Here is a 21835-nt window from a genome sequence, read left to right as displayed (position 1 = left end):
GATTAATCAAATTAACTAAAAACGAACTAGGTTTCCCCATTTTATCTGTGGATTAATTGTCAGAGTAGAGAACACACGATTTTGTATGACTATATTGGTACAAATTCTACAAAGATTCAGCAAAAAAAAAAAGGAACATATTCGTTTCAGATAAAACAACAACCTAATGATTATCTCCCAGGACAAATTACCTAGCAACAGTCGTGTGTGTTTCGATCTGTCCCCAAATAATATAGTTGGTTCAGTTGGTTTTTGGTACTTTAACCTGCGTGTCATGAGCGCATCTGGTGGGGATAGACAAAATCAACATACCCACGATGGCGTACGGTGACGCACGCAGCCGGTTTGGTCAGCATGTTAGTTAGTTCCACTGCTCCCTCAGTCCAGGAGATTGAGAGTAGCAGTTGGGCTAAGGAGAGTAGGGGTCAGTGGGCCAGGCCAGGGGGTAGGGGGGTTATAATTGTTCTCTCCCACCTCCTGACTGCGACGGTCAGTGGCAGGTGTTACTGTCCGTTGGGTAAGGGGTCACACACATGGGTTGTTTAGGGAAGGGATGGGTGTATGGTGTGTGGGCAGCCTTAATGCCAGGTGGCAGTTTTTGGCAAAAACAGTTATGGCTTTGTGTCTCCTTCCAGAATTATACCCTCAGCTGCCACCCCCCTCCCCCATATCTCCCACTCCAATACCATCCCCTCACCCCACCCTCTCCCACAGCCCTACCAGCCAACCCTTGGACGTGAAGCCCATTAGCTTAGTGCTGTGCGCATGTGTGTGTCCGCAGTCCTTACAGGCACTGGCTGCGCTCGCAGGGCCCTGGCCAATCAGACTGGCTAGCACAGATGTGACAAGCTGAGAGGAATGCTAAGAATGCGGAGGCGCTGGGGCAGGCGTGTCCCTCCTGAGCCTGGGGGAGAGGCAGAGGGCTGGCCGGCTGCTGAAGTTTAGTGTCGGCAGACCAGGCAGCTCAATGGCGAGAGAAAGATAGAGAGAGGCCAGCTAAACTCAGCTCAATGGAGAGAAAGTGTGTGAGAGAGAGAGAGAGAGAGAGAGAGAGAGTGAGAGAGAGTGAGAGAGAGCGAGAGAGAGGAGAGAGTGAGAGAGGGAGTGAGAGAGAGAGTGAGAGAAAGTGAGAGTGAGAGAGAGAGCGAGAGAGAGAGTAATTACACCAAGCAGAGCAGGAGGAGGGCCAAGGAGTGTGTGAAAAAGGCACAATGTTAGCTTTTCTCCTGTCATTATGTCTGCGGTGCTGTCTGAAGTCAGTTGGTCTGGCCTGTCACAGGGCTTTTTTTTATCCTTGGTTTGCGATGTGAAGCTTTAGCTGTCCTTTGTTCATAACCTGGACTGTGTGTGTGTGTGTGTGTGTGTGTGTGTGTGTGTGTGTGTGTGATTTAGAGAGAAGTGTAATGAACTCATGGCTGGCTCTCAGTTACTCTCAGTGAGTGAGGGAGTCATTATTCATGATGGTGCAGCTGTTGTCTCTCTTTCTTCCTCTCTCTCTCCTTTCACATACATACACACACACTGATGCACATTCACGTCGACCCTCTTGGGGAAAATTCCAATAATTTATCTTACCAGCAAATGTCAAAATTAGATGTTTTGAAATGCAGACTTCCCTACCTAGGACAAAGATACAAACTGTACCGGGCAAATCCAACAAACATGACCAGACAAGGCTGGTAAATACTAATTGCTTCGAGCATTGACAGATTCCATTGTTCTGTTGCTCTCTCATTTGAAAAACATCCAGAGAAGTTGCATTCAAATAAAAAGTAACCCTTTTGAAGCCCCTATCATCTGTCAGGACTAAAGCCTTTTAAAGCCAAGAATAGAAGGCAGTTCTTTGCCGACCTGTTTGTGCAGAATGTCGAGTGTAGATGTTACAATACATTTTTTTTAAAAGAGAACAAACACGTTTTTCAAGTATTGCGTCTGTAATTATGTGACCGCATGATCTAAAAGTCAAACACGCTAATGAAATGAAGGAAAAAAAAAGCTGTTGAAACAGTCAGTCGCAGTTGTATTATATGCCTATAAAAAAATAAAAAATAAAAAATACTAGCCATGTCTCAGTGGTATATAGGAATGTTCACCCACTGACTGAAAGGTTGGGTAATCTGTGTGTTCCTAAGAACCACCTTTTGGGAGATGAATGGTGTGCTTCACTTCGTATTGTGTTCAGCCCCTGTAGATATGTAGCCGCATACCCTTTAGCTCCACCTTGTGTTTGTTGTGTAGAATCATGGGCAACTTTTATCCGGAGCCATGATAAAGTTGCACCTAGACATAGATCTAGGATCAGTCTTTTCCTTTCCCGAATCTGAACAACCCTAGGGTGGAAAATGCTTAGCTGATCACAGATCAGTGCCCACTCCTTGATTATTTGTGTACCAGCTCTAGAAAGGCCAATGTTTCACAAATTAACGCCTAAAATGTGTGAATCAGATTTGTCTCTTTTGCATGCTGTATTTTTTCATGGAATTCTTCTCCCTATTCCAGGTCGCAATGAGTTGATAGCCAGGTACATCAAGCTGAGGACAGGCAAAACCCGCACAAGAAAGCAGGTATCAATATTAGATTTATATTTTTAGAGCAATGGGCTGATAAAACCAATTAACCATTCAGACTCAAACATTTATACGGACTTCATTTTACCTCAATTTATTGTTAGAAGTCTTGGGGCTGGAGAAACTACAAGACATGTTAGATATACTGCAGCTTTAACATGTAGAAACTGGGAACTAAACAAATATGTTTTGCAGTAAGAACTTGGCCAATTGTGCACTTTTAGTTTGTAGAAATGAGATTGGACTGTCTTTTGTATTAAAGACCTAACACCATCCAAAACAAATCAAATATATATAAATAATGTGTATATATATTTTTTAAAGTAGCATGTGAATTGCATTCATTTAATGTTTTAGTATCTGTATAATATTGTGTGTGTTTGTGTGTAAGCGCGCGCGAGCAGGCATGCATCTCTGTGTGTGTGCATGCTCTATGATGCTTAAAACTGTCTCGCACCCCTTTAGGTATCTAGTCACATACAGGTGTTAGCACGGAAGAAAGTTCGAGAATACCAAGCGGGTATCAAGGTAGGTGCTACCGAACGGGCCTCCAGCCAACTGTGACTGGGCATCTCTTTCCTCTTTGGTTATGGCCTCTCTTCTTTTCTTCTCTCTGTCTCCTTTTCTCTTTCCCTCTTGGCTCTTCTCCTCTGCAGGTTTCTAGCCATTTGCAAGTTCTCGCCCGGAGAAAATCTCGCGAGATCCAGTCAAAGCTGAAGGTATGCGCTTCTCTGCGGGCTGGGCAGGGCGGGGCTGGTCAAGGCTTTGCTTTGCGCTAACCAATTAGCTCCATTTTGTGCACTTTAGTTCCTATTACAGCCATACATGGATTGGTGCTCCATGACTAGAAAATACCAGTGGTGGCAAACAGCACAGTGCGAGACTCTCAGTCTGCATAGGGGGGTGTATGGGCTTGAGGTTACTGCATGACTCATCATTTAGGCTAACGTGTTTGGGGGAGAATAGCTACCATGCTAAAGCTAGTAGCTACCATGCATGCACAGCACAGAGAGCTACAGGCTAAAAACATGGTCATCTTTTGACCATTGAAATACATCAACGTTTAGTACAGTACAAAGCTGTAAAGAAATGATATTATAGCATGAGCCGGCTTCATTCTACTGCTTGTCATGTATACAGTAACTCAGCCTGTGGTGTAGCCTAGAGCAATGCTGTGAGCAGTATGAACTGTCTATGGTGAAAGGTGTTGGCACATGATGGCGTTGTCGCTACAGCTCCACGTCTGTCCCTACTGTACCTATGCCAGCCATGCTTCTGCCGATAGGCTTTCTTTAGCTCTTCCTCTGCCTTCAACCCTTCTCTCCGCTCTGACCCCAATCTCCATTGGATCTATCGGAATGTCCTCCTGTATGAGAGTTAACTACTCCAACTGTGTGCAAAGACCTAGAGCTAAATGTTATATTGAAACCTGCATGCATGTTTACACTACTAGAGCATTATGCTTAGAACAACTGTGTTAGCTGTATACTTCTATTCCACTTCTAGACCATATCGAGTATAACCTATTCCTTCGAACCTGATTCTCCTTTGAGTTTGATATTTCTAAGCTTCTATTCAGCAGAATATATGCCACTTGTCTTTCGTCCATTGGAGGATGGCAGGCAGGTGTTTGTTAAATCAATCCTCATCCAACTCTAGGTCTGTAATCTATCCCTCAACCCTAAAACAACTGCAAACATAACACAAAGTGAATCAACGTTTTGGGGCGGCAGGTATCCTAGTGGTTAGAGTGTTGGGCCAGTAACCGAAAGGTTGCTGGATCGAATCCCCGAGCTGACAAGGTCTGTCGTTCAGCTCCCGAACAAGGTAGTTCACTGGTAGGCCATTGTAAATAAGAATTTGTTCTTAACTGACTTGCCTAGTTAAATTAAAAAAAAATAAAAAATACAATAGCGTGCCTGAGGAAATTGCGTTAAAGTGTATTAAATGAATAATTTAGCAAAAAATGCAATTGGTAGTTCACCATTTGCCTTTGGAAGTTTATTGGACCTTTAGACTTCTCTATTTATTAAGACAGGAAGTATTCTAGTTGACCGTAACTAGTAGAGAGAATCTGATAAGATAGGGAACCCCCCCATTATTTTATCACCCCAATGTTTGGACATTTCTTTTTCCCATGAGGGGGATATTCCCTACATTATTGTCCCTACGTGCGTAGTTCCTGTCCCATAGTTAAATTCGGCTCCCCTTTGATGTCGATATCCCTTGATTTATTCATGGCTCCTTCTAGGTTATTTAGCGATAACTATGTAAGTAATGCCATAGTTGGTATCGTGTTCTGCTCTAGTCTTTGTATTGAGTTTAATGATGTGAGATATCTGCAGCTCACAAACTAAGAACCAAAAGATATAATAAATGATAACCTGTTATAAGTGCTTATGATGTTTTATTATTAACTCGTACTATGTTCTGCCTTTGTATGGGGAAAAAAATTATATATATATATATATATTATATACACACACTGCTCAAAAAAATAAAGGGAACACTAAAATAACACATCCTAGATCTGAATGAATGAAATATTCTTATTAAATACTTTTTTCTTTACATAGTTGAATGTGCTGACAACAAAATCACAAAAATTATCAATGGAAATCTAATTTATCAACCCATGGAGGTCTGGATTTGGAGTCACACTCAAAATGAGTGGAAAACCACACTACAGGCTGATCCAACTTTGATGTAATGTCCTTAAAACAAGTCAAAATGAGGCTCAGTAGTGTGTGTGGCCTCCATGTGCCTGTATGACCTCCCTACAACGCCTGAACATGCTCCTGATGAGGTGGCAGATGGTCTCCTGAGGGATATCCTCCCAGACCTGGACTAAAGCATCCGCCAACTCCTGGACAGTCTGTGGTGCAACGTGGCGTTGGTGGATGGAGTGAGACATGATGTCCCAGATGTGCTAAATTGGATTCAGGTCTGGGGAACGGCCGGGCCAGTCCATAGCATCAATGCCTTCCTTTTGCAGGAACTGCTGACACACTCCAGCCACATGAGGTCTAGCATTGTCTTGCATTAGGAGGAACCCAGGGCCAACCGCACCAGCATATGGTCTCACAAGGGGTCTGAGGATCTCATCATCTCGGTACCTAATGGCAGTCAGGCTACCTCTGGCGAGCACATGGAGGGCTGTGCGGACCCCCAAAGAAATGCCACCCCACACCATGACTGACCCACCGCCAAACCGGTCATGCTGGAGGATGTTGCAGGCGGCAGAACGTTCTCCACGGCGTCTCCAGACTCTGTCACGTCTGTCACATGTGCTCAGTGTGAACCTGCTTTCATCTGTGAAGAGCACAGGGCGCCAGTGGTGAATTTGCCAATCTTGGTGTTCTCTGGCAAATTCCAAACGTCCTGCACGGTGTTGGGCTGTAAGCACAACCCCCACCTGTGGACGTCGGGCCCTCACACCCTCATGGAGTCTGTTTCTGACCGTTTGAGCAGGCACATGCACATTTGTGGCCTGCTGGAGGTCATTTTGCAGGACTCTGGCAGTGCTCCTCCTTGCACAAAGGCGGAGGTAGCGGTCCTGATGCTGGGTTGTTGCCCTCCTACGGCCTCCTCCACGTCTCCTGATGTACTGGCCTGTCTCCTGGTAGCGCCTCCATGCTCTGGGCAGTACGCTGACAGACACAGCAAACCTTCTTGCCACAGCTCGCATTGATGTTCCATCCTGGATGAGCTGCACTACCTGAGTCACTTGTGTGGGTTGTAGACTCAGTCTCATGCTACCACTAGAGTGAAAGCACCGCCAGCATTCAAAAGTGACCAAAACATCAGCCAGGAAGCATAGGACCTGAGAAGTGGTCTGTGGTCACCACCTGCAGAACCACTCCTTTATTGGGGGTGTATTGCTAATTGCCTATAATTTCCACCTGTTGTCTATTCCATTTGCACAACAGCATGTAAAATTTATTGTCAATCAGTGTTGCTTCCTAAGTGGACAGTTTGATTTCACAGAAGTGTGATTGACTTGGAGTTACATTGTGTTGTTTAAGTGTTCCCTTTATTTTTTTGAGCAGTGTATATACATACACACATTCAACAGGCTCAAAAGGAGATGATACCAAGTCATTATGAAGCCTTATAATGCATTTGAGTGCATCATAATGCATTCCACCTATTGTCTTTTAGTTAAAGTGTCACCAAACTTTTCTTCAGGGCTAAGAACATTTTTATTTCAACATCCTAGTGGCCTACAGTACATCTTGAACTTTATTATTGCTGTATTTAGTATGTACTGACACAGCCTATAAGCAAGCCCATAGTCTATCAGCATAGCCATTTAGGTATATGCAGTTAGATGTGTATACTAATCGTTTCTCTTTCCTTTGATTCAGGCCATGAATTTGGTAAGTGGATTTGACTTTTGCGATTTGCTTCCCCCCTGCTTGGCGGTGCCAGTGCATTGTCCACTCTGCTAATGCCCTCTGCTGGCATGGCAACCCAACCCCGACTGCTATCCCATAATAAAGAAATGCTTAGGGGGGAAAAAAAAAAAAAAATGGGGAATGTGTGTGCTTGGAACCACATTGCTGTGCATCGTACCTGATTGTGCTAAACACTGAGCAGCTTGCTTGTGCAGGGGGATTCTGCTTCTCCGGGGGCTGCGTCTTCTGAGATACACTTTCCTCTCACAAGCCAGGCCTTCTTTGTAACGCTTGTTCAGTGTCTGCTAAATACATAAACACAAGGAAGGTTTGCAGCAGCATTAGCAAACATTTCATGTCAGTTCCATGTCCATAGGCTTTTGTGATCCAAGAGAACGTTAAGGCATCAGCCTCATTCAGATAAACATCACGCTTTGATTCCATTGAGCGTCACTTAGATAATATTGGAATTCATTTCAATGTGATTTTCTTGTTTAATTCTGAGGCAAAGCATTTGTAGCGCATAGGTTTAGGGAGCTTTATATTATAAGACCCCATTCACCACCAATGTGTACTGTGCTACTTAACCTAGGGATGCACTTACACCATTTAGTGCTCGAATCATCACAGTACATTGTAATATTGTAGAGAAAACAAATGTTGCCCGTGTTCCTCCATCTGGCCGGAGTCTATAGTCGGTTATAAACTGGGTGGTTCGAGCCCTGAATGCTGATTGGCTGAGAGCCATGGTATATCAGACCGTATACCATGGGTATGACAAACCATTTATTTTTACTGCTCTTTATCACATTGGTAACCAGTTTATAATAGCAATAAGGCACCTCGGAGGTTTTTGGTATATGGCCAATATACCACGGATAAGGGCTGTGTCTAGGCACTCCGCGTTGAGTCGTAACCTAAAAACATCCCTTAGCTATGGTATATTGGCCATATAACACACCCTCTTGGGCCTTATTGCTTAATTATACTGCATTGCAAATCACCACTACCGAATGAAGGAACAAATGAATTAATGCAAATCACCGCTACCTGTTTCACACACGACCTGTGTTTTTGTGACTTTCATTTTACTTTGTTAAAGCTAAAGATTTTGCATTTGAAAACTCTTTAGGTCAGATTTCTTCTGCTTTTACAGACACATTTCATTCCTATTTCAAGACATGTATTAATACTACCCAACAAGGCTAATGTAGGATATGCTGTTTCTCCCCCTAGAAAATGTCAAATTCTCATCCCTGTGCAACTACACCAAAAGGCGTTGGCCTTTCAGATCCACTTTACTCCCCCCCCCCCCCCCCCCCCCCTCTCTATTTCCAACAGTGGTCCTGATATCACTTTAATTCACAGCTCCCATACCAAATAATCGTGGGGAGTGTAGTGCAACTTAACTGTCCCCTCTGTACTTTGTGCCGTGACACTAGTTTCGTGATATTGCTAGAGTGTCAGATACTGGATCTGTGGAAGTTGTGAGACGCACACCGAAAGTGACGTTTAAGCATTATTGTTGGGGTAAACGTACAAGTAGGGCCGAAGGCTCTCGAATGTCCAGGTACAAACATGCCAAGCTTAACCATAACCATCTACGCTTGATTTTTATATCTCTGGCAATTACAATCAGCAGAACATTCCAGACAAATCAACTGCAATCTGACCAAATACAGTGCATTTGTCAATGCAGCGTTATGAAACAGAGGATCTTTTTCTATTGCAGTCGTATTTCCTATTTTGTCTTTTTCCATAACGAGAGTGGTGGTGTCAACCAAATTTTCTCAGAGACAAACTCTTTCTGAAGGATGTTTTCCTTCAAGGTCTCGGCTAAATTAGAATCATGTGACTCCTGGAATGTTCTGTTTGATTATGTGGCTTGAAATCTTTTTCATCTGCGCATTGTTGAATGGTATAATTAATCATACCAGTGTATAGATGTTCTCTTCACGGCTTCTTTTCAATTACTGTAGCCAAGTAGTACTCCAAAACGTTGTTGCTGCAAAGTGTTCATTTTCAAGACTCAGATGTGTTGTATGTTTATTTAAGAGCCTAATGAGAGTACATAAAAGCTCAGATATTTTAGATTACATTATAAATGTTGTGATAGTAGTAATAAACTGAGCAAAAAAAAGAAATGTCCCTTTTTCAGGACCCCGTCTTTCAAAGATAATTTGTAAAAATCCAAATAACTTCACAGATCTTCATTGTTAAAGGGTTTAAACACTGTTTCCCCATGCTTGTTCAATGAACCATAAACAATTAATGAACATGCACCTATGGAACGATCGTTAAGACACGAACAGCTTACAGACGTTAGGCAATTAAGGTCACAGTTCTGACCTTTCTACTGACTCTGAAAAACACCAAAAGAAAGATGCCCAGGGTCCCTGCTCATCTGTGTGAACGTGGCTTAGGCATGCTGCGAGGCATGAGGACTGGCCAGGGCAATAAATTGCAATGTCTGTACTGTGAGACGCCTAAGACAGTGGTACAGGGAGACAGATCAGACAGCTGATCGTCCTCGCAGTGGCAGACCACATGTAACAACAACTGCACAGGATCGGTACAGCCGAACATCATACCTGCGGGACAGGTACAGGATGGCAACAACTGCCCGAGTTAGACCAGGAACGCACAATACCTCCATCAGTGCTCAGACTGTCCGCAATAGGCTGAGAGAGGCTGGACTGAGGGCTTGTAGGCCTGTTGTAAGGCAGGTCTTCACCAGACATCACCGGCAACAACGTCGCCTATGGGCACAACCCACCGTCGCTGGACCAGACAGGACTGGAAAAAAGTGCTCTTCACTGACGAGTCGCGGTTTTGTCTCACAGGGGTGATGGTCAGATTCACTTTTGTCGTCGAAGGAATGAGGGTTACACTGACGACTGTACTCTGGAGCGGGATCGATTTGGAGGTGGAGGGTCCGTCATGGTCTGGGGCGGTGTGTCACAGCATCATCGGACTGAGCTTGTTGTCATTGCAGACAATCTCAACGCTGTGCGTTACAGCGAAGACATCCTCCTCCCTCATGTGGTACCCTTCCTGCAGGCTCATCCTGTTATGACCCTCCAGCATGACAATGACACCTGCCATACTGCTCGTTCTGTGTGTGATTTCCTGCAAGTCAGGAATGTCAGTGTTCTGCCATGGCCAGCGAAGAGCCCGGATCTCAATCCCATTGAGCACCTCTGGGATCTGTTGGATCGGAGGGTGAGGGCTAGGGCCATTACCCCCAGAAATGTCCGGGAACTTGCAGGTGCCTTGGTGGAAGAGTGGGGTAACATCTCATAGCAAGAACTGGCAAATCTGGTGCAGTCCATGAGGAGGAGATGCACTGCAGTACTTAATGCAGCTGGTGGCCACACCAGATACTGACTGTTACTTTTGATTTTGACCCCCTCCCCTTTGTTCAGGGACACATTATTCAATTTCTGTTAGTCACATGTCTGTGGAACTTGTTCAGTTTATGTCTCAGTTGTTGAATCGTATGTTCATACAAATATTTACACATGTTAAGTTTGCTAAAAATAGTTGACAGTGAGAGGACGTTTCTTTTTTTTGCTGAGTTTAGTTGTAACTTTTTGTATGACTATTAAACCAACTGTGTTTCTCTTGGGGCACTGTGAGTAGCCTAGTAGTTATGTCACGCCAGTGTACAAAACATTAAGAACACCTGCTCTTTACATTACAGTCCGACCAGGTGAATACCTGTGAAAGCTATGATATTTTATTGGATGTCACTTTTTAAATCAACTCAATATTAGAAAAGGTGTCCTTAATGTTTTGCACACTCAGTGTATGTACTAGGTATTAGACTGCCCCCTAGTGGTGCATCTCCCTCACCTCTCCCTTCTCGTCCACAGGACCAGGCGTCTAAAGACAAGGCCCTCCAGAACATGGCAGCACTGTCGTCTGCTCAGATTGTGTCACCGAGCCTGATCAAGAGCCAGCTACCCCCGCTGCCCCATTCACCCTACCCCCCGCAAGCCAGGGTGAGCCCTTCTACGCTGGGTTTGAGATTTCAATGATTGCTCTCTGCATTGACACTATTTACAAGTATTTAAACATTATTGTTATACTAGTAATTGATGCAGGCTGTGAAAACAGTACAGTAAAGTACATTACCTGAGCAACTGATTCTGTCATCTTCGCCTTACAGTTTTGGCCAGGCCCTATCCCAGGACAACCTGGCCCCTCTCAGGAGTGAGTATGACTTAACTATCTGTTGAGTGACAGGTTCATCGTTGTATGTTTGAACTGTGCGCTTGATTGATTGATTGACACTTGGTGTGGAGTGGTGGGTTCTCTTTGGCACGTTTAACGGATCGCATTTGTGCACATCAGGCTGGTTCTAGAGCTCAACCCGGGAAGGATTCCTGGGCTTGGCCGCAACAGCTATGCGTAAGTTCCTTCCTAGTCTAGCTATAGCACAAGGCAGCACTAACTCTGCTTCAGTATGCTTCCTGCTCTCATTTGACAACCAGGCCACAGCCAGCTTCACGTCCGAGAGCGAGAAGACCAATCACAATGCTGGAGTTGTCTGGAACGTCGTTCCGTTCTGACCATTTGGAATGTAAATCACAAAGCCATTCGTGATGTAAAAACGTCACACAAAAAGGCGATTTCAAGACAAACTGGCAGCAGAATCAGTCCCTGACATCACCTAACTTCCAAATTTAAAGAAACTCTTCCATTGACTTCAAAGCATTACTTGCACACAGAAAAAGCACATGGATTTGTACGGAATTGAGAACGTTGGTGTGACACTCAAGCAGCCCTCTGAAATGATGAGTGTCACAAATGAGCAGAGAATGTCCTCGTGAAGGACAAACATGTATCAAATGAATCGATCAATCAATGAACCAATCAATCAGAGTACGTAAATAGCATCACTAAGTGTATGACGTAGTGCAATATGACAGAGTTAAGCAGAGGTGGACTTACACCTAGCTGGTGCAGCCACATGCCTATGTTGAGACACTAGTCATAACACTGTGGATCCACGTCTGTCTGACATGCCAATGAAGCCCAAAGCCACATGCCACTAGCATAACCAGGTTTCACGTGGAATTTCACTTTCGGAAATGTGTTTTTTCAACTAAGTGTCGGATAAGGAATACTGAAAAGTTTGACTCCTAAATGTATAGTAACAATGATGTGATGTGACGATCGATCTCTTTCAGTATCAAACCTTTTGCACAGTCCCCATACCCAAACCTACCAGGCCCTGCTCCCCCACCTATATCAAGTGAGTATAGAGTACAATTTAATTCTCATTCATTCATGCTTCATGATTTCTAAAAATATGTTTTACACATGAGACCAGTCCCAAGTTGGCAGTAATGAAACTCGATTTAATAAATAAAATAATATTTAACCTTTAACTAGGCAAGTCAATTAAGAACACATTCTTATTTACAATGACAGCATACCTGGGAACAGTGGGTTAACTGCCTTGTTCAGGGGCAGAATGACAGATTTCGGTTACTGGGCCAACGCTCTAACCACGAGGCTACCTGCCGCCCCAATATAACATACACATCAGCAATATATCTGGTGCCTAACATTAATGCAGAAATTAAACATCTTCCGAGACCTCAGCCGGACTGTCTCTCTCGCGCTCTGTCTCTCTCTCTAAGCCTATGAACCCTTGGCACCCCCCCTCCCCCCGGCTGCTACTGCAGTACCCGTGTGGCAGGACCGGACCATCGCCTCCTCCAAGCTGCGGATGCTAGAGTATTCTGCCTTTATGGAGGTGCAGAGGGACCCGGACAACGTGAGTCACCAAAACCAACGACAGCACCCAACCACGTTAACCAAAACAGTCCTAATTGCAGATAAAAGCCTTTGTTGTACGAGCCAGACTATGTCTAGCACTAACTCAATATGGCCAAGCTAGACTTCTGTCATCGCAGCTGGTCTGACCATCTTTCTCTCTCTCCACCCTGCAGTACAGCAAACACCTGTTTGTCCACATTGGTCAGACCAACCCTTCCTACAGCGACCCTCTGCTGGAGGCAGTGGACATCAGGCAGATCTACGACAAGTTCCCAGAGAAGAAAGGCGGACTCAAAGAGCTTTATGAGAAAGGCCCCCAGAATGCCTTTTTCCTAGTCAAATTTTGGGTGGGTAATTATGACGTCATCTTTCTCAGTATTGTATTTATTACCGATGGTTTGACAAATCTATTTTATTATTCTTTGATCCTCACCTTGAATGCTTTTACAGCAGGGTTCCCAAACTGGCGGCCCGAATTTGATCCGTGGGTAGATTTATTTGGTCCCCCAAGTTGAATCCAGGTGAAAACTATGATCCCTTATTGATGTCACTTGTTAAATCCCCTTCAATTAGTGTAGATGAAGGGGAAGAGACTGGTTAAAGAAGGATTTTTAAGCCTTGAGACATGGGATTGTGTATGTGTGCCATTCAAAGGGTGAATGGGCAAGACAAAAGATGTAAGTGCCTTTGAACAGCGTATGGTAGTAGGTGCCACACTCAACAGTTTACCGTATGTATCAAGAAAGGTCATCCACCCAAAGGACATCCAGCCAACACATTTAAACCTACACTGTCACACAGTCCCTTTTGGTGGTTTGATTATTCTAGAGTAGAGTAGAATAAGGAAAAAAATACATTGTTTTAGGCCTGTTAGCTGAGCGTTAATCTGACTCGTCCGGTGTGACCCCTCTCTGCAGGCGGATCTTAACAGCAGTGGCATGCAGGACGGCCCAGGCTCCTTCTATGGAGTCAGTAGCCAGTACAGCAGCTCTGAGAACATGACCATCACCGTCTCCACCAAAGTCTGCTCCTTCGGCAAACAGGTGGTCGAGAAAGTAGAGGTGAGGCCATTTTCAACTGGGTCTGCATTATGGTCACAAAAACAGCCGTCAGGCCGTCATGGTAAATTAGGAGGTGCACTTAAATGACTTAACTGGTTAGATTAAGGTTAAACGAAGTGGGAATTCAATTGTGTCAATTTACTCTCGGAAACTATACGGTATATATTATACAGTTGAAGTCAAGTTTACATACACCTTAGACAAATACATTTAAACTCAGTTTCACAATTCCTGACATTTAATCCTAGTAAAAAGTCCCTGTTTTATGTCAGTTAGGATCACCATTTTATTTTAAGAATGTGAAATGTCAGAATAATAGTAGAGAATGATTTTATTTATTTCATCACATTCCCAGTGGGTCAGAAGTTTACATACACTCAATTAGTATTTGTTAGCATTTCCTTTAAATTGTTTAACTTGGGTCAAACTTTTTGGGTAGCCTTCCACCATAAATTTGGTGAATTTTGGCCCATTCCTCCCGACAGCTGGTGTAACTGAGTCAGGTTTGTAGGCCTCCTTGCTCGCACACGCTTTTTCAGTACTGCCCACAAATGTTCTATAGGATTGAGGTCAGGGCTTTGTGATGGCCACTCCAATACCTTGACTTTGTTGTCCTTGAGCCATTTTGCCACAACTTTGGAAGTATGCTTGGCGTAATTGTCCATTTGGAAGAACAATTTCAGACCAAGCTATAACTTCCTGACTGCCTTGAGATTTTGCTTCAATATATCCACATAATTTTCCTTCCTCATCATGCCATCTATTTTGTGAAGTGCACCAGTCCCTCTTGCAGCAAAGCACCCCCACATGATGCTGCCACCCCCACATGATGCTGCCACCCCCGTGCTTCACAGTTGGGTTGGTGTTCTTCGGCTTGCAAGCATCCCCCTTTTTCCTCCAAACGTAACGATGGTCATTATGGCCAAACAGTTCTATTTTTGTTTCATCAGACCAGAGGACATTTCTCCAAAAAGTACGATCTTTGTTCCCATGTGCAGTTGCAAACCATAGTCTGGCTTTTTTTAATGGCGTTTTTTGAGCAGTAGCTTCTTCCTTGCTGAGAGGCCTTTCAGGTTATGTCAATATAGGACTCGTTTTACTGTGGATATAGATACTTTTGTACCTGTTTCCTCCAGCATCTTCACAAGGTCCTTTGCTGTTGTTCTGGGATTGATTTGCACTTTTTGCACCAAAGTACGTTCATCTCTAGGAGACAGAACGCGTCTCCTTCCTGAGTGGTATGGCGGCTGCGTGGTCCCATGGTGTTTATACTTGCGTACTATTGTTTGTACAGATGAAGGTGGTACCTTCAGGCATTTGGAAACTGCTCCCAATGATGAACCAGACTTGTGGAGGTCCACAATTTTTTTTCTGAGGTCTTGGATGATTTCTTTTGATTTTCCCATTATGTCAAGCAAAGAGGCACTGCGTTTGAAGGTAGGCCTTGAAATACATCCACAGGTATACCTCCAATTGACTCAAATGATGTCCATTAGAAGCTTTTGATAGGCTAAAGCCATGACATCATTTTCTGGAATTTTCCAAGCTGTTTAAAAGGCACAGTCAACTTAGTGTATGTAAACTTCTGACCCACTGGAATTGTGATAGTGAATTAAGTGCAATAATCTGTCTGTAAACAATTGGGAAAAATTACTTGTTTCATGCACAAAGTAGATGTCCTAACCGACTTGCCAGAACTATAGTTTGTGAGCAAGACATTTGTGAAGTGGTTGAAAAAAACAAGTTTTAATGACTCCAACCTAAGTGTATGTAAACTGTATTTACCTCAACTAAGATTGTTTGCCGTTTTGGGTAAGAGTTTTAAAATCTCTCTGTGTGTGAATTGCAGACGGAGTACGCCCGAATGGAAGGAGGGAAGTGTGTCTACAGAATCCACCGCTCTCCCATGTGCGAGTACATGATCAACTTTATCCACAAGCTCAAACACCTGCCAGAAAAATACATGATGAATAGTGTTCTGGAAAACTTTACCATCCTTCAGGTAACATTCTGCATTGCAAGATACTAACTAAAATTTGCCAATGCACTGACATTTCAACTGTGGTCATAGGACTATAGCTGGGTGATCCGTTTTTGACCTCATGTTGTTTTGCCTTGCTAATTGATTGATTGATGATATTTACTGTCTCTCACCTGCTGCAAGACCATAGCTGGATCACGTTTCTTATCTAATTTTGACGCACTTCCTCCTTCAGGTGGTGACAAACCGTGATACTCAGGAGACCTTGCTGTGTATAGCGTTTGTGTTTGAGGTCTCAACGAGTGAACACGGGGCACAGTACCACGTCTACAGGCTTGTCAAAGACTGACCCACCCACCGTTCTGCAGGGAGGTTTGGGAATCGGCTTCCAAAGTACTGCGTGACACAATCTGTACAGTACACACAGACTGCTCAACTGCCAAGAAACATTTAAAAACGACGTTAGAATGAACTGACATGAACAGATTTTATACTTCCACACATGTTTTGGTAAAATAGGAAAAAGGATGAAGTCTCAACAGACAGGAACGGCAACTTATTAACCATATATTTAAAATGTGCTAAGACAACGTGGGTCATATTGGTAATGACAATAAATGTACAGTAGCTTGAGATGTTTTCACTGAGGGAATGAGAAGGTGTCCAAGGTTAAGAGTTGTCTCCAAGGGAACACACTCTAAGCAATATGGTAATAAGTGTATAGATTGGAACGGTACAGCTACAAGGACCATCGAAGAAGAGCAAACCCAAAATAATCAAAGTAGAACTTTCCTACTGAGTGGTGTTGATAAATTAAGATAGCCAAGAGCCTTTCTCCAAAGACAAGTATTGATTGATTGCCAGCCTCTCTGGAATGCCTTATTTACTACCTCTGGTCTTTAAATAAAACAGAAAGAAACCAGACAGATATAAAATGCATCAATTAATTGGAAACTGAATATTACTATGCAGCTCACCCTTATCTAGATCCTCGAAGCACACTTCTTATCCAGGCACATTGTGTGACGGACAGAGATGAATGAAACTCTTTTTTTGTTTTCAATTGATGTGTTGTCATGAATGGTTACACGTTTGGCTGCAGTCCACATGTACAGTAAGGGGATAGCGCGATCAGATCATTCAGTTTCGAAACCCTTGGCTTATTGGGTCCTAGACAACAACACATGTATGTGCTGTGGTGCACTTAACATATCAAGAAAGGGTGAAGCAACAAATATGTTTATTTTCTGCCTTTAGTTATGATATTGAAATGAACTGTTTCTGTACTGTGAGTCAGTGGATGCTACAGGAATATGTGTTACATAGGAGTATTTTGGGGACGTGTTTATATTTGTGATTGACTTTAACTCGGCACAGAGACTATAGCTGTTCTCTTAGAGTGGAGGGGATTCAACACTGTTTTCTTAAAAACATGGCTTGAGAATTCGCCTGATTAGAACTTGCCAAATTGTAACTGACCAAATGTAAGGGTGAGTTCAACTAATGTAAGAACTTCAGGTTTTCTTATCTAATCTCCCCATTTGAGCAATCCCAATTGATGGATTTCACATTTAGTCTGATTGTAAGCCTACATGATGTAAGAGAAGTTTCTCTTTTGTAATGTAACCAATAAAAACAAAAGCTCTCTCTTATCTTATGAGCTTATCTCAACAAATTTATACTCTTAATTTGTCAATGCCATCAGCCAATGAAAAACAGCTTTTATGTTTCTAAAAATACCTATCCTCTCTGTGCTGTGGTGTGTGACCATTGATTGTTATTTATATTGAAACAAATGGTGGGAGGGCTGGGCTGGGCTATGGGCCATGTGTTTATCCTTTGCCATGGCAATGGAGGTGTTACAAGTATTGCTGAGCTAAACTTTATACTAAAGACAAGATAACTGTCATCCCATGGATCTAGATAGGGGATGGTCTCTGCCTTGGATGGTTCACTGGGCTTCTGTCAGAAGAATTCATACATCAGACTTTGTATGGTGGATTTAGTACACCAGGATTTGAATGTCATACTTCAAAAGCTAGACTTAAAACAACTGCTTAATCTTTACTAGCGGATGTCTCAATTGTACCTTTTTTTTTTTAACAGGCCCCCTTTTTTAATTATCATAATTCATATTTTTGTTTGTTGTTTTCTTTTGACTTTCATTGGAAGCCATATGCATCCATTGAAAACGTGTTTTTGTTGACATTGATGATGAGATCTTATGTATCATAATCTGAATGGTGTGGGCAAATTTTTTTGGTTAATAGGTGGTTTACTGTGGCCTTGGTTACCAATTGTGCATTGCATTTTTGTATGTTATCTTTGAAGTAAGGGGGGGGGGGTTGTATTATATAATCCAATCAAAAAATATGTATAATCTAACAATAAAAGACGCATTGTGCCTTTGGGGCCATTTTCCCCCAGAAAACCCATTAAAACATGTTTGTAATTTGAGTGGTCAATGCAGTTCTTTCCAGATTAGATACATTGTCTCTTAACTATTGTAGATGGCACCATTGTTATACTGTTTAAGTCATTGCATGTGCAATATATTGTACAGTACACTTCCCTTGGTCCTCTGTCACATTTCTAACTATGATGTAATTTCACAATTCCGTAGCCTACTTGAGGACAAGGACAAACACGAGTAGGCCGCCACCAACCTCCTGTGTAGAAGGCTTTATTCGGGTATATTGTCAAGATACAGTATTTTATACTATTTGTATGCACTGACTGGAGAAATCAATGTTTGACACAGCCTTTTAGGGAACATTAATGAACCCAGATTCTCAGAGGCTCAAGCACAGACACAGGCCAGATGTGCAGGTCCAGTCTGCCCCAGTGTCTGTGCGTTATGATGCTTTTAATACAACTTTTTTATTTAACCAGGTAGGCTAGTTGAGAACAAGTTCTCATTTACAACTGCGACCTGGCCAAGATAAAGAAAAGCAGTGCGACACAAACAACACAGAGAAACACATGGAATAACCAAACAGTCAATAATACAATAGAAAAAGTCTATATACAATGTGTGCAAATGAGGTAGGATAAGGGAGGGCAATAAATAAGCCATAGTGGCAAAATAATCACAAATATAGCAATTAAAACACTGGAGTGAAAGATGTGCACAAGATGAGTGTGCAAGTAGCGATACTGAGGTGCAACATAAATAACAGTATGGGGATGAGGTAGTTGGATGGGCTATTTACAGATGAGCAATGTACAGGTGCAGTGATCTGTGAGCTGCTCTGACAGCTGGTGCTTAAAGCTAGTGAGGGAGATATGAGTCTCCAGCTTCAGTGATTTTTGCAGTTCGTTCCAGTCATTGGCAGCAGAGAACTGAAAGGAAAGGCGGCCGAACGAGGAATTGGCTTTGGGGGTGACCAGTGAAATATACCTGCTGGAGTGCATGCTATGGGTGGGTGCTGCTATGGTGACCAGTGAGCTGAGATAAGGAGGGCTTTACCTAGCAAAGACTTATAGATGATCTGGAGCCAGTGGGTTTGGCGACAAATATGAAGCAAGGGCCAGCCAACAAGAACATACAGGTCGCAATGGTGGGATGAAATATTGGGCTTTGGTTACAAAACGGATTGCACTGTGATAGACTGCATCCAATTTGCTGTGTAGAGTGTTGGAGGCTATTTTGTAAATGACATCGCCGAAGTCAAGGATCGGTAGGATAGTCAGTTTTACGAGGGTATGTTTGGCAGCATGACTGAAGGATACTTTGTTGCAAAATAGGAAGCTGATTCTAGATTTAATTTTGAATTGGAGATGCTTAATGTGAGTCTGGAGGGAGAGTTTACAGCCTAACCAGACACCTAGGTATTCGTCCACATATTCTAAGTCAGAACCGTCCAGAGTAGTGATGCTGGACGGGCGGGCAGGTATGGGCAGCGATCGGTTGAAGAGCATGCATTTAGTTTTACTTGCATTTAAGAGCAGTTGGAGGCCACGGAAAGAGAGTTGTATGGCATTGAAGCTTGTCTGGAGGTTAGTTAACAGTGTCCAAGGAGGGGCCAGAAGGATACAGAATGGTGTCGTCTGCGTAGAGGTGGATCAGAGAACCACCAGTAGCAAGAGCGACATCATTGCTGTATACAGAGAAAAGAGTTGGCCCGAGGATTGAACCCTGTGGCACCCCCACAGAGGCTGCCAGAGGTCTGGACAACAGGCCCTCCGATTTGACACACTGAACTCTGTCTGAGAAGTAGTTTGTGAACCAGGAGAGGCAGTCATTTGAGAAACCATGGCGGTTGGCCAGGTCAATGAAGACGGCTGCACAGTATTGTCTTTTATCGGTGGCGGTTATGATATCGTTTAGGACCTTGAGAGTGGCTTAGGTTCACCCATGACCAGCCCGGAACCAGATTGCATAGCGGAGAAGGTACGGTGGGATTCGAAATGGTCGGTGATCTGTTTGTTAACTTGGCTTTCGAAGACCTTAAGGCAAGGTAGGATAGAAATAGGTCCGTAGCAGTTTGGGTCTAGAGTGTCTCCCCCTTTGAAGAGGGGGATGACCGTGGCAGCTTTCCAATCTTTGGGGATCTCAGACGATACGAAAGAGAGGTTGAACAGGCTAGTTATAGGGGTTGCAACAATTTCGTCGGATAATTTTAGAAAGAGGGTCCAGATTGTCTAGCCCGGCTGATTTGTAGGGGTCCAGATTTTGCACTTCTTTCAGAACATCAGCTATCTGGATTTGGGTGAAGGGGAAATGAGGGAGGCATTGGGCAAGTTGCTGTGGGAGGCACAGGGCTGTTGACCGGGTTAGGAGTAGCCAGGTGGAAAGCATGGCCAGCCGTAGAAAACTGCTTATTGAAATTCTCAATTATCGCAGATTTATCGGTGGTGACCGTGTTTCCAAGCCTCTGTGCAGTGGGCAGCTGGGAGGAGGTGCTCTTATTCTCCATGGACTTTACAGTGTCCCAGAACTTTTTGGAACTCTTGAAAAAACTAAGTAAAATCATGATGTCAGTGATCTTCAGGTCGTAAAGTCGGAGCTCTAGAAAGATGACAGAGTTTCTGACGTGGAATTCGCATTGAATGACCGTTCAAAATGATTTTTCCCAATCTGAGCTCCCCCTTCCCCCAGAGTTTCCAGTTTTCTTGAACACACTGAAGTCAGAAATTGGGATTTCCAAGTTCTCAGTAGTTTTGAACGTGGCGACAATGAGTGTCTCTTTTCATGGGGTCATCAGTAGTTACCACAGCCACCAAGTCATAAACCTTGCCTATTTCAACCATTTCTCTTCTTAAAATCAAATTTTATACCCAACCTTAACCGCACTGTTTATCTTATGCCTAACCTTAAATTAAGCATATTTTTGTTCCATTAATGTTTACTTCATGGCTGTACTAGTGGAAACATGCACAGGAAGCAATGATTTAAACTCCCAAAGAGTACCACAGTACAAGTCAAAATACCCATAAAACTGAGCAATCAAACAGGAAAATGGTTCTAATCGTTTTTCCCATAGGGGATGTCAGAAACACTTCAAATAAGAGCTGTGTTTGGTGTAGGCTTAACCTTGTGTGACGTTTTGATAACCATGTAAATATCTCTAGGACAAGGTGATTTTAAGCAATATATTTGCTTTGTTTACCCACAAAGAAATTAAAATTAGCTGCTAATGTGGCTATCAAAGAACTACAAATACCATAGTGATCTGGACGAGACTACCAAAGGAGGCAAAGGTAAGAATCTCTGGATTAACTATCTAATGTTAGCTAAATGTAGTAATGAATAAATTAGCAATTGTGTGAACTGCAAGTTTTAAATTGACACAATACCTGTTTAGTGAAGGTTTCAGCTGGAGACAACTTGCAGGAGCTTTGTGGGATTTTTAGTCTTGCATGATGTTTACTTTACTACTAAGTAGCAGTTTCGAATGTGAAAGTAAATAGAGCCGAATATGTAACCTTTATTTCACTAGGCAAGTCACTTATTTTAAGTGTTTCTTAAATCCCCTATGGGAAACATTTATGGTGGGAAAAGGAATGAAACCATTTCCCGTTTGACCGCAGGGTTTT

At 43.2% G+C, this 21835-nt stretch overlaps 1 protein-coding gene across 12 annotated transcripts in view; it reads left to right on the top strand.

Annotated features, from left to right (window-relative positions):
- Positions 1-18253, top strand: part of LOC139413261 (transcriptional enhancer factor TEF-5-like) — a 38493-nt gene extending 20240 nt beyond the window's left edge. For 2 of the 12 annotated variants that reach the window (XM_071160432.1, XM_071160434.1), the window contains 12 exons: positions 2500-2564; positions 3033-3095; positions 6935-6946; positions 10840-10968; positions 11136-11179; positions 11321-11377; positions 12160-12224; positions 12616-12752; positions 12928-13101; positions 13672-13815; positions 15665-15817; positions 16032-18253. In XM_071160432.1, coding sequence (XP_071016533.1) covers positions 2500-2564; positions 3033-3095; positions 6935-6946; positions 10840-10968; positions 11136-11179; positions 11321-11377; positions 12160-12224; positions 12616-12752; positions 12928-13101; positions 13672-13815; positions 15665-15817; positions 16032-16145 — 1157 coding nt within the window. In that variant the 3' untranslated portion in view covers positions 16146-18253. Of the gene's footprint in view, positions 1-2499; positions 2565-3032; positions 3100-3223; positions 3287-6934; positions 6947-10839; positions 10969-11135; positions 11180-11320; positions 11378-12159; positions 12225-12615; positions 12753-12927; positions 13102-13671; positions 13816-15664; positions 15818-16031 lie in introns of all 12 variants that reach the window. The other 10 variants (XM_071160433.1, XM_071160437.1, XM_071160436.1 and 7 more) reach the window with 10 other exon arrangements.
- The last annotated feature ends 3582 nt before the right edge of the window (positions 18254-21835 follow it).

Source organism: Oncorhynchus clarkii, chromosome 7, assembly GCF_045791955.1.
Source record: "Oncorhynchus clarkii lewisi isolate Uvic-CL-2024 chromosome 7, UVic_Ocla_1.0, whole genome shotgun sequence".
In the NCBI taxonomy this organism is placed as follows: domain Eukaryota; kingdom Metazoa; phylum Chordata; class Actinopteri; order Salmoniformes; family Salmonidae; genus Oncorhynchus; species Oncorhynchus clarkii.
Note: the sequence above shows the minus strand (reverse complement) of the source record. Positions and strands in the feature narration are given on the sequence as shown.